The following is a 13,352-nucleotide window of genomic DNA, read 5'->3' on the forward strand; positions in this document are numbered from 1 at the left end:
ATTGATATTTACTGGCCATTTCTGTCAAAATAGCATGGAAATAGTGCTTGTCTTCGTTATTAATCAAACGGTCATGGAAAACTCTTTGACATTCATGGCAAAAGAGTCTAAATATCTGTATTTCTTCTCTTATTGTTCCTGGATCACATTGGAGGATACCTGTTTTTTTAAGGATAGGAAAAAAGAAAAATTCTCTATTTGTGGAATATCTAGTAATAGTTCAATTAATTAGAACACCCTTAAGTCCAATTGTATCCCCACACGGCCTGAAATGGATGGTTCCCCAGTGAATATACTTATATAATAATGTGACCTCATTTTCTAAAAGCAAAACTGGGGCACATTATCAGTGAAAATGGGGAGAGTAGCAGAAGGGGGTCATGAGGCAAAAAGAGAATTGCTTTTAAGATGGGAGATATTATAGCAGATTTTTATGCTGTTAGGAATGATCTGATAGAAGAGGAAGCATTGACAATATAGAAGAGGGAACTATAAGAGCACAATCCTTGAGTAGGCAGGAGTAGGAGGGGGTTGGGTACCAGGGGGACCACTGACACATGATGGAGTGTGTGGGGTGGGGGGAGGCAGTAGGAGGGAAGGCAGCTGCAGGTTGTCTGGGAGATTTGGAAGAGGAGGACCTTCTGGTTTTATTGCTTCTATTTTCTTCAGTGAAAAAGAAGCCAGGGCACCAGCTGGGAGTGAGAAATGGGAGGGTGGTTAGAGGGGAGCTGTGAAATAGTCAGCCTGGGGTGGGGGAGGAGGGTAACTTGAACAAGGATGTGTAATGGGATTTCCAGGCAAGTCTAAGATACCCAAACACTTACACTTCTACTGAGAGATCTGGGGGTCAACGAAAATGGAAGGAGGGTGCAAGCCAGAAAGCAGGGGCTCATCCACTACCTTGCACACATTTGGATAGATCCCTCAGGTTAAAGACGTAATGAGACTTGGCCGGTGTTGGCAAAAGATCAATGCTCATCCTGTTATAGATCTCAACTGAGGCTTCCACAATGTTGGATGCAGTTTGCTTTACAGCTGGTGTAAAATCATTCAGGAAGCCATTTAAGATGGCCTAGAACCAGAAATATAATACGAGAGGATTAGATTTTTTTTTAACCAAAATTTATCTTTAAATACTCCAGATCTGATGACACTTTAAAAAATAATAAGTAGAAAACCAAACTCCAAAGCAAGGACCCATGAATATTAAAACTCTTTTTCTCTGGGGGAGGGATAAATTAGGTGTTTGGGATTAGCAGATACAAACTACTGTATATAAATTAGATAAACAACAAGGTCCTACTATAGAGTACAGGAAACCATACTCAGTATCCTGTGACAAACCATAATGGATAATAAGATGAGGGAGTTCCTGTCGTGGCTCAGTGGTTAACGAATCCGACTAGGAACCATGAGGTTGCGGGTTCGATCCCTGGCCTTGAGCAGTGGGTTAAGGATCCAGCATTGCTGTGGCTGTGGTGTAGGCCGGGGGCTACAGCTCCGATTAGATCCCTAGCCTGGGAACCTCCATATGCTTGCGAGTGTGGCCCAAGAAAAGGGAAAAAAAAAAAAAAAAGATGAAAAGGAATGATATACAACTGAATCATTTTGGTATACACCAGAAACTACCATAATATTGTAAATCAATTATGCTTTAATAAAAACAAACAAAAACTCTCCCAAACCCTCTTCTTTTCATATGTTCTCACTCCTGCCTTCTGTGATTGTCTGGTGACGTCTGAGCAGCAGTCACAGCTGACTAGTGAACTTACCATGAACCCACCTCAAGTAATTTCATCCTCTGCCCTCTGCGGTTCCAGAGGGTCTCCTTGGAGTGCTCAAATGTATCTGGAAACGAGCTGAAGTCCGCTCTCTGATTTTCAAGGGCGAATGACCAACACCTCCATAGCCTTGCATCTTCATATATGGAGTGCAATTTACTGGTAACTACAAACTCCCCAGCCTTCAGCTTCCCCACCTTAGGATGTGGCCCCACCCCCAACTCAGATCAGGAACTCGGAGCCTCTTGGGACATCTGCCTTTCTCTGTCCCCCATAGTCAATCTTGAATATTTTTCTTTCTTTTTCAGCTGCACTGGCGACATAGGAAAGTTCCCGGACCAGGGATGGAATCTGAGTGCAGCTGTGGCAATGCCAGATTTTTAGCCCATGGGCCCGGGGATTGAACTAGTGCGGCCACAGAGACAAGCTGGATCATTAACTCACTGCGCCACAGCAGAGAATACTTTTCTTGAATCTGTCTGCTTCCTTCTGTTCCCCCTGACGTTACCCCTACTCTTTTTCATTCTTCACTCCCTCCTTCACTCGCTGGCCTCTCCATTTCCACAATCGTCTCCCTCCTGTCACCTTTAATCATGGAAACCAGACCCTGTCCCAACCCCCACCCAGAGGATCTGCCCATCCAGCCTCCTCTCCTTACCCTCCCTCCCTGGCCTCACCACCCATGTCCATGCTCTCCTGCATCAGGGTCTCAGCAGTGCTGCTCCCTCTCCCAGGACCCATTCCCATATGGCTGCTTCACACACACGTTCTCATCCTTCGTGCTGGACATCACATGTTGAGAGAGACCTTCCCTGACTATCCAGTCTTTGTATGATAAGTCCTTCCATCAGCCTCTCTCATACAACTTGCCACAGTTTGAATGTACACATTGATTAGTTAGCCTTCTACCCCTTCTTGCTTGGGAAAATCATTACAGATTTTTAAATAGATAAGTTCCCATAGCCATAGATTTATTCTTGGGAGAAGCCACCAGAATGCATATCAGTACTTTCAAGTCAGTCCTTGTGATTTTAGACTTGGGGCTCAGATGTGACATATTTTGAAATAAACCAAAGTATTTGTTTTCAGTTAGCCTCCTGTTGAACATTATTTTTAAGAGCAGCTCATGAGGACTATCTCTTTGAGGCATTGTCCTCCTGGGTCCCCAACATGAATTTAACATTCTCCTTTATGGGCCTCATTTTGAGTAGGACCATCCCAATACCTATAAAATAGAAAAATTTATATATATATATATAAAATGAAAAAATCCCAGACTGTTTATTCTCCATCACACATATACTAATACAAATATTTTATATATATAATATATACAAATAGTTATATGGGAACAAATAGTTATGTACATAGTAATATTTATAGTTATATATATATATATATTTATTATCTGTTTATCATCTGTCTCTATGGTACAAGCTCCATGAGGACAAGGGTGGCATCTGTTTTATTTAAAATGATTCACCACTGTCTGGAACATTGTAGATGCCCCACAAATATTTCTTTAATGAATGAATGAAGGGTTACTAAACTGATATTCATAAATTAAGATTAGCATATTATTAAAGAGTTTACTGAGGAGCATAACCTGGTATTCTATATAAAAGTCTGGCTTACATGATGTATTTGGCAAATTTGAAAAGATTCTAGTAAGAATATGCATACAAGATAGAGCCAGAATTCCTATAGAATTCCTGGTGTGAGGTTCCTCAAAAGGCTAAAAACAGAACTATCTAAATGTGGCAGGTTTTTTTGTTGTTGTTGTGCTTTTTGTTTGTTTGTTTTTAATGGCTGCACCCATAGCATATGGAAGTTTCTGGGCCAGGGAATGAATCCAAGCCACACCTGTGACCTAGGCTGCAGTGGTGGCAATGCTGGATCCTTTAACCCACTGCGCTGGGCTGGGGATTGAACCCATGCCACCCAGAGACAATGCTGATACTTAACCTCCTGCGCCACAGTGGGAACTCCCTACAGCAGTTCTTATATATCCTTTTGGCATTAGATCTTAAAGGGCTTATGGGAATTACTTCAACTTTATTAAACATAATTTTCTGTGGATGTTAGTTATTGAAATACGAAAACCGCTTTCCATGTACTGACTGTGGTGTACATGTGGTTTCTGGTCCTTTCTCTCCTCTATGAGGGCCATGTTGGAAGGCGAGGCTGACACGGGTCAGTGCAGAGGCTCACTTCACTGGCCCTCTTTGGCTCTGGGGTGATGGCCCCCAAAGTCAGCTCCTCCAGACCAGCCACCTGCTTATCCTACCTGGACACCCACATCACCATGTCCTGCCTCTGTGGTGGCAATCGGCCGTGTATCTCTTTCTCTCTGTCAGTTTCCATTCTCCAGGACTCAGCTCAGCCTGTCTCCTCTGAGCGTCTTTGCTGGCTGGTTAGGACATGCCTGCTCTGGTCACGCTGCTTCATGTGCTCTTATGGTTTTATTCAGAATAATGCCTCACACTTACTGAACACTTCTGCTGAGCCCTTACTCTGGCTGACACAGTTATTTCCCCCACTGAAAGGATGATAAAGTGGCCCCATGGGAAGCCTATACAGGTGGAAGAAATAGGGGTGCCTGTTTTGGTTGGGAGTGGTGGTGGCAGCAGCGGTGACGAACTCTGGGTTAGGTGTGTTGAGTGCTGGTGTTTGCTGGGCTATAGGGGTTATGGGCAGGTGGCGTTTGGTGGGCCAGGGGACACTGATGTGGCAGTCAGGGAGGAGATGAGCACGGAGGCAAGGGGCTGGGTAGGGATGAGATCTGCTGAGAGTAAAGGGCTGGAGATACAGTCTTCCTTAGAGGCAGGAGCAGCGTTCTGACAATCTTTCTGTTTTCCTAAAACTGCCTCTGAGACCACAGGCACAAGTGCCTGTCAGCCGTGATGCCAATGCCAATCAGCTACTGCCTAGATGCCCCTGCAATTACTCGGTTTCTGCTTGGGAAAGGATGGATGGGTTCCCGAGAAACACAATAGACTGTTCTGATTGTGGGAATCTTGAGACAAATACGTTTTCTTTTTCCCCTCTTGCCCAAGTTTAAATCCACACTCACCTGAAAAATCTGTTTCAGACTGTGCTCCGAGGGCATCGGCAGGCACAGCATGCTGAAGTGTCGGATGAAGCGGGGGGTCACGGGGTTGCGGCCACCGCCCGGGGGTGCACACGCTGATAGGATCGTTACATCCTAAGTGGAGAGAAATCCACTTGGGTCACCCAGCAGAGAAGGACATGGACTCTGCCCACCCCAGTGGCAGGACTCAGAACCAGCGTTTTAGGAGGCCCTGCCACACACAGGACAACACTGTGTTATATCTCCCTACACATTATCTGACTTAATCCTTACAACCTCCTCAAGAGATCGCTGTTGATACCTCCACGTCATAGAAGAAAAAAATTCAAGGCCCCAGATGGTCAAGCAAGTTGCCCAAGGTCACTCAGCTAACTCGTCTACCTTATACAAACACGCTTATGTAAAAATTAAATTTTAAAAAATTGTAAGGGTTTGAAGTTCACACTGTGGTGCAGTGGGTTAAGGATCTGGCTTGTCTCTGTGGTGTTACTGCTTCCATCCAGATCCGGCATTGCCATAACTGTGGCATAGGTCACAGATGAAGCTCAGCTTCCTTTAGATGTCTGGGAACTTTCAAATGCCATGGGTGTGGCCAAAAAATAAATTGTAAGAATTTGTATTGAAGGTTAAAATATAGTCATTCAACAAATACTAAGTATAGTTAATTCTTATATGCGAGGTAGTTATGTTCTATAAAATAGCCAAGAACACTGAATTAATAGCTCTTTGAGTCACTGCTCCTAGGGGGAAATACAGAGTTAGGTTCCTGTGAGCCTCTGGTGCTAACATTTTCAACTGGTTAATACATCACATAGCAGTTGTGTCTGGTCTTGCCTCCTTTCTAGTCCACACCGCCCCTGCAGCCAAGGGGATCTTTCTACAGCCTTCGGAGGCTCTCCATCACTTAGAGGATAGATCCACATTCCTCATCGTGGCCCCTGGGGCGGGCTGACCTCTGCATTTCCTGCTGCTGCTGCTTTGGTGCTCCCACTGCACACCCTCATGGGGTTCCACGTGACTCGCTTTGAGATGTGAATACCTCCCTTTCCTTGCTTTGCCCTGTGCTGCCTGCACGCTCCTGTTCTGACATCACCTCTTCTGGGGAAGATTCTCGCATTCTCGCACCATCAGCCTGGTGCCCACCCCCACCTCCCTCCATCTCTCTCCACTTCTCACCCTGCATTATTATTACAATTTTTTTTTTTAAGGCCACACCTGCGGCATATGAAGGTTCCCAGGCTAGCGGTCGAATTGGAGCTGCAGCTGCCGGCCTACACCACAGCCACAGCAATGAGGGACCTGAGCCACATCTGAGACCTTATTGGCAGCTCACGGCAACGCTGGATCCTAACCCGCTGACTGAGGCCAGGGATCAAACCCACGTCCTCATGGATACTATTTGGCTTTGTTACCACTGAGCCACCATGGGAACTCCTCACCCTGCGTTATAAACACATGTTCATCCATCCTCCAAAGCCAAGCCCTCCAGAAGGCTGGGACTGTCTCACTTGTCTGGATTTCAGGAATCAAACATGGCAATAACCCAATACGACTGCATGAACTGAGTTACACATGTGGACACAGATGGATACAGAGGCAATAAATGAGAAAACATAGGGAGAATACAGCCATCTGTGAGCCAAGGAGAGAGGCCTCAGAATAAACCAAACCTATAGACATCCTGATCTTGGACTTCCAGCTTCTAGAATTGTGAGAAAACAAATTTCTATAGTTTGAGTCATCCTGTCTGTGGTAGTTTGCCATGGCAGCCTAGCAAATGAATACACCATATTTCCTTGCCATATACATTGAAAGAGGCGATATAATTTAAAACCTAAAGTAACCTGTATGTCTTTCCAAAAGAGTTTGTTTCTGTCATAAAATCCACCAAAATCCTGATACTGCCGAAGTAATTCGATGGGCGGCTGAGAGCCGTAGCGGTCCAGTCTGGGCATGTTTAAATCATCAACAAAAATCACAACTCGCTTATGTCCTGGTGCCCCTGAGGAAATAAAATGAATTTAAGAACTACAATTTGCCCTTGATGAGTGTAAGATAAAGCTGAGGTAAGGCTTCGGACTCAGTGAACCCCAGAGAGGTCATAATGAGCTCAGTTCTCTACAGACTGAGAAGGGTCCCAGCAGAGTCCTGCCTCGAGGAGGAGAGACCACTCCATGGCCCCGGCCAGGCCCCTGCAGGGAGCTGTGGACCTGGGCAGGATGCCTGCCTAGTCAGCTGGTCCCTCACCCTCACTCTGTGGTGCAGGAGGATGCCCGCTCCTCAGCTGGCATTTGACCTCCCTCAAGCCCAGCTGCTCCCACTGCCTTCACCAACCGAGTGGCTTGGGCATGGGGTGAGGAAGGTCCTTTCTTTTTCACTTTTTGGGAAGAATCCCCAAAGTTTCCTTACATGAACACCATCCCACCAAAACAGGGCTGGAGAGTCAAAAGCATCCTATTGTATCAAAGGGACATCTGGTGCAGTGGAGCTGTACAATGCCATATTTAACTTAAAGACAATCGATATGTACATTCAGAAAAAAAGAGGGATAACAGAGACAAGAGAACAACTTAGGCTGAGGATGGGACTCCACCCATGCTGGCATCTGGCACTTGACAATTCCAAAGAGAATGAGGCACACTTGGTGCCCTACCTCATCTTCTGGGCTTTTAGCAGGTCATGGTATGGGGAGGGGCTCTAAGAGAATCATTCCTAAAAATATGGGTCTCATTCTCAAAAATTTGGGGCTCCCACCAGAAAGACTGGCACTCATTGCCCTGCATCTACCTGAGCAGGAAAAGGGGAACAGAGAGGGGCTAGTCAAGCAGCTGGTGTGACAGGGCCCATGAGATGAGGAGCAACCTGGGAGGAGGCAGCTGAGATTGAGCTCTGCCCAGTACTCTATCCAGGAGGGCAGTGGGCTGGGCAGGTGGACCCCAGAAGTAAGAGGCTGGGGGACAGAGTCGGGGCTGAGACCCTGATTTCCAACATCAGGAAACCTTCCAATGGGGAGGCCAATGCTTGTCCTGTGCACAATTCTTTCGCGAGTCCATCAGAGAGCCTGCGGCACAGAGTGTGGACAGCCAGCAGGCCAGCAGAGAAGCAGGGGCAATCCACATAGAGGCTCATCTAAACTTCAGTTAGGGAGATCCTTGTCCTTCCTTTCTCATCCCATCTTGCTACAGTAGAGCCTCCTGGGGGCGGGGGTGGCATGGAAAGAGCAAAAGCACACCCATGCCCCTCTCCACCTCCAGCACCTCCAGCCACAAAGCTGGCTTACAAGAGAGGAAAGGAAGAGCTCTAAACTGGGAATAGGATCGAAGCTTTACATGGGATCAGGCTCAAAATAATGGGAAGTGACCAGAGAGCTCAGCTATTTATCTATACGTTACCAAGGAAGGGGGAGGGAGATTCCACACAGCCTGGCCGACAGAGCTGAGTGAAGGAAACACCTGCTTATTCCTTACTGAGTTCAGATAACCCAATGTACCAGATATAAGGAGGTTTATTTTTTATTTTAATGAATTAATTAATTAATTGTGGCCATGCCCATGGCATGTGGAAGTTCCTAGGCTAGGGATCCAACCCTTGCCACAGCAGTAACCTGAACCAGCCACAGCAGTGACAAAGCTGGATCCTTAACCCACTGAGCCACCAGGAAACTCCTCTTTATTTTAAATAAAGGGAAAGCAATGTAGTTTGAAAGCAGAGCATCAATGGAGAGAGCGAGAGCCTTGAAGAGACAAGAGACTGAGGATGTTCTGAGTTGAAGATGATGATAGAAATAAACTACTGGTTTGCTAACAGTAAGACATTTAGCTATACAGCACAGGAAAGACTACCATTAACAGAATTAACTTTACATAAATCCAGCAAAGAAAACATCTAATTGTAATTTCACATGCACTGTTTTTGTGACTGATTAGCTCAATAAATAATTCGTGTGAGACAAATGGCAATAATAATTCTTACCTAGAACATTTTTCCTTTTCCTTTCCAGTTTTGACTCAATGATCTCTTGTGTTCTTGCAGATGAAGTTTGAGCAGAAAAATTTAAATAAACAGGAACATAGCCAGCTGATTCTTGAATTCTATTTAGCAGTCCTTTTGCAATAACAGACTTTAAATTTAAAAAACGTGTTAATTGATTTTGCATTTAGTATAATACCTTTCAATCATCTGTATCAGTAATAATCCAGTACAATGAGTAACAAACTAGATGAAAGGAGAGAGGTTAAAGCCAGACTGAAATGTCTGCCTTTCTCTCCCTAGAGATTCCATTTATTTATATTTATCAGAGCCAAAAAAATATTCTAATCAGCCCTATCTCAGCAAGAGTTTTCATTTTTGTTTCATACCCAAATCCAAGTGGGTTACTAGCCAAGTCAATTTGTTATCAAGAGTTAAAAACTTAGAAATAATTTAGAGGGGAAACAGTGAGTCTCTGTTTGGATTCCTCCCAAATCAAGAAGACCAAAGAATCAGCATTTTCCTCTATACTTCTAAACACCATCGCTGTGTCAGGGAGAAGTAAATGGGCAGGAAGGACACTGACCTTCACCCATAGTCCCCTGGGCACACAAACTGCCTTGATCCATTTCCACCCTAACCTGTGCCCTAGAAATTCTACAGGACACAACACAAGAGCCCCCAAACACAAAAGACTGGTCCACAGGGTCCTCTGGTTTACATATTATTGACTCCAAGGATTTATTCAGAAAGTGGTAAACTGTGGAGTTGATATAGATTCAGCATACTTACATTATTCCTGAAAAACCAATCAGAATTCAAAAGAAACTCCCTTAGAAACAAGGTATTATTTATAGGGCTTAGCATCCTAAGCCCATCATACCCTCACTTTGGATGGACCTAGTTTGATGGAGGCCTCCTACCTTGCCAACTCCAGTTATTCCGGTAAACAGAACTGAATGCTTGACTGCCAGTAGCTTTTCCATTAGATACCCAAAGCGCACTGTGTCAGCAGTGGGGACAAGCATTTCAAAAAAAGGAATGTCTCGGCTATACTTGAAGGTGGGTATAATTCGTTCCCAGGGGTCCAGCCGTTTGGTGTCAAAGTCCATGTGAATGCTCCATAGATCACCAGAACTGGGAAGCTAGAATATAAAATTAAACACCCCTTTCAACAGAATTGACACAGGGCCACGGAAATTTTCACACAGAAATGAAGATAGTCATAGAATATGGGTGGATTTGTACTTATTGTTTCTTCGTAGAGAATTAGTTGCCTACGTATCAGAGTTTAATTCTTTAAATATAATCCTGTAATATAGTACAGTAAAAAAACTGATATACTGATGATAATAAAACCCATATTAGAATTGTAAAGCATTTTCAATTTAATCTGACATGCAAGGGCTTACTCCATTCCTATGTTTGGTGCTGGAAGAAAATGCTGAATGACACCCAGCCTCTGCCTTGCCTGACCTTGTAATATACATGGGCAGGGCGGGGTTAATACTGATGGAGAAATAAGGATTCTAATGGGGCGTGGTACATTCACAAAGGAGCAGTGGCTCATTTCTATTTGCAGGGGATTGTAGTAGTGGCTAGAGATTTAAGAAGGCTTCTAAGGGGAGGTGATGCTTCAACTTGGACTTGAAGGACAATCGGGGGTCAGATGGGCAGAAAAGGGATGAGATGTGGTTAGGGAAGAAGATGTCAGGGTTCAGACTAAGGAAACAGGTCTAGAAGCCATGGAAAGTGCCATGGATGTTGGGAACTCTAAGAGATAAGTCTAGAAATACAGACAGGGCCAAGTTATGAAAAGCATCATTTATTAAAGAATGTGCAGCAAGAGCTCAGTGAAGAATTATAAGTAGTGGGTGACATGATCAGGTTGCATTTCAGAAGGTTCATTCTGGCAGCTATACACAGTAGTGGTATTCCAAGCTTACTTGACAGTGACTCTTAATTTGACATGGTGACCTGGTATATTCATACACATTTGTGTACACTCAAATATGTATAATATCTATTCCAACTATCGCTCTATTTTATATTTTATTATATTTAAAAAAAAAGCTTTAGGATTCTCTACATATTCACTTATGTTTCCCTCAAATAATGACAGTTTTATTTCTTCATATCAAAAGTTTCTGTTTTATTTCTTTATCTTGCCTTACTGCACTGGCTAGGATCTCCAATACGGTATTGACCAAAAGTTGTGATAGTGGCCATTTCATTGTTAAAAACTGAGTTGTGACTCTTTCAAATGATTTAATGACCAGTTAATAGATTGTAATTTTGAAAAACAATGGTGTATAGGTAAATTAGATAGGACTGGGCCAAAGGCAAGGGAATAATAAATAGGCTATTTGAACAACCCAGAAGAAAAGTGAAAAGAACCTGGATTATCTAGATGAAATAAGGACAAAGAGAAGAGGACATATTTGAAAAAAAATTAATTAGAAGAAAAAATTCACTCACCTTACTCAGGTGAGTAGAGAAGGAAAAATCCGTAACACTCATTGAGTTCTGGCTAGTACTGCTGGCTATCAGGCCATTAACTGAGGCAAGGAACACAACTCCAACAGCCCATTCATTTGGAACTTGCGGGCAGAAGGAAGAATCCACCTTCTCATCCAGACTCCTTCCTGTTATCTAAGTAGCAGTAAAAACTGCCAGGATAGGAGCTGGTGCTGTCTTGCTAAACATCCTTAGGTTGTAATCCATCAATAGCTACTCATGCACCCAAAGTGAAAAGCTACAATCCTTACAATGGCCTATGCCCCCACCACCCCCACCCCACCTCCCTGACCTTATCTCATGCTATACTCCTGCTTGGTCATTCCGTTCTGACCTCACAAGCCTCCCTTCTGTTTTTCAAAACTGTTAAGTAATTATTCATTGAGTAAAGGGCTTCGTATTTGTTTTTCCTTCTGATTAAATGCATTCCCCCTGAATAATCACTAGCTCTCTTTCTTCAAGACACTGTACAAACATGATCTTCTTAAAAAAGCTTTCCTGACCAATATTTAAAACAGTTCTCCACTACCCCCTGGCACTCCTTATCATCCTCATTTTGCCTTATCCCTCTCCACAGCACGTACTGCCACCTGATGTGATGACTCTCCTGACTATAATGTAAGATGTAGGAGGAGAGGGACTTTGATTACTTGCTTTAGCCTTTGTATCCAAAATGATGTCTACCACATAACAACTTTTCAATAAATATTTGTGGAATTGAATTTCTTTGCTCTGGGCCATCACCTATTCCCACTTCCATTGATCCAGAGGGGTCTTCCTGTCTCAAATTCTCAGTTGTTCTCAATCTGGTCCATCCTGTCCAATGACGATACAATAATCTTGAAGATCCAGCAGGGTTTCATGTCTACTAGAAGGTCCTAATACCAAACGGCTTAGATTCTTGTCTTAGGGTTTTTTTTCTTTTGGTAAAAATTTTGATATACTTTAAAACTTACAGAAAAGTTAAAAGCCTGAAAGAATAGTACAAAGATTTCCTACATATTCTTTATCTAGATTGATTGTTCACATTTTGTCCCATTTGCTTTATTATTTTCCTAACTCTATGAGAGTTGGTTATAATACTATTTTGCATTAACCCTAAATACCTGAGTGTGTATTTCCTAAAGAACAAGGATATTTTCTTTTATAACTACAGTAAAATAACCAGGCTCAGGAAACTGAATACTGACATAATATTATTATCCAACTTATAGGCCATATTTGAATACTGCCAAGTAATAATATCATTTATGGCTATACTTTTCCCTGTCTAGGATCTAATCCAGGATATTGCATTGCATTTAGTTATATCTCTTTAGTGTCTCTCTCTCTCTCTTTTTTTTGCCATTTCTAGGGCAGCTCCCACAGCATATGGAGGTTCCCAGGCTAGGGGTCCAATCAGAGCTGTAGCCGCCGGCCTATGCCACAGCCATAGCAGTATGGGATCCGAGCCTCCTCTGCAACCTACACACAGCTCACGGCAACGTGGGATCCTTAACCCACTGCGCAAGGCCAGGAATCGAACCTACAACCTCATAGTTTCTAGTCGGATTCGCTAACCACTGAGCCACGACAGGAACTCCTCTTTAGTCTCTTTATCTGAGAAAGTTTCTCAGCTTTCTTCCATGACAGATATTGTTGAAGAAAACAGGCCAGTTCATTTTATGGAATGCTCATCACTTTGAATAATCTAGGTGTATCCTCATAATTAGATTCAGGTTATGCATTTTGGAAAGGAATAGCTCAGAAGAAAGGCTCAATCCTTCTCTGTGCACCATATCAGGAGACACAGGTTTGTCCTAATATTAATGATAAATTGATCACTTAGTTACGGTGTTGTTTACACGGTTTCTTCACTGTAATGATACTATTTTCCCCTTTGCAATCAATAATTGTAGAAGTAATTGCTGATTGTAGAAGATGCTTTGAAACTATGTCAATGTTGTTTCTCACCAAAGCTTCACTCATCAGTTTTAGCAACCGCTGATGATTCT

The 13,352-nt window shown here is 43.4% G+C and overlaps 1 protein-coding gene and 1 long non-coding RNA gene across 15 annotated transcripts in view; both read right to left on the reverse strand.

Annotated features, from left to right (window-relative positions):
• The window catches only part of LOC146404708 (uncharacterized), a 618,617-nt gene that overhangs the window by 290,719 nt on the left and 314,546 nt on the right, over positions 1-13,352 (reverse strand). The gene's annotated exons all lie outside the window — the stretch shown is intronic.
• The window catches only part of DNAH6 (dynein axonemal heavy chain 6), a 255,439-nt gene that overhangs the window by 117,598 nt on the left and 124,489 nt on the right, over positions 1-13,352 (reverse strand). For all 13 annotated transcript variants that reach the window (XR_014841541.1, XR_014841540.1, XR_014841539.1 and 10 more), the window contains 6 exons: positions 9,765-9,986; positions 8,845-8,992; positions 6,717-6,874; positions 4,855-4,986; positions 901-1,072; positions 13-159 (listed from right to left, as the gene is read on the reverse strand). Coding sequence is in view for 9 of the 13 variants with exons in the window: in XM_021087308.2 (XP_020942967.2) it covers positions 13-159; positions 901-1,072; positions 4,855-4,986; positions 6,717-6,874; positions 8,845-8,992; positions 9,765-9,986 (979 nt within the window). In the remaining 4 variants the exon portion in view is untranslated. The remainder of the gene's footprint in view (positions 1-12; positions 160-900; positions 1,073-4,854; positions 4,987-6,716; positions 6,875-8,844; positions 8,993-9,764; positions 9,987-13,352) is intronic.

The sequence above is a fragment of the Sus scrofa genome, chromosome 3 (genome assembly GCF_054392235.1).
Source record: "Sus scrofa isolate SSC_HxYL_T2T_F1_AM1 chromosome 3, Sscrofa_HxYL_maternal_Yorkshire_Landrace_v2.0, whole genome shotgun sequence".
NCBI classification, from domain to species: Eukaryota; Metazoa; Chordata; class Mammalia; order Artiodactyla; family Suidae; genus Sus; species Sus scrofa.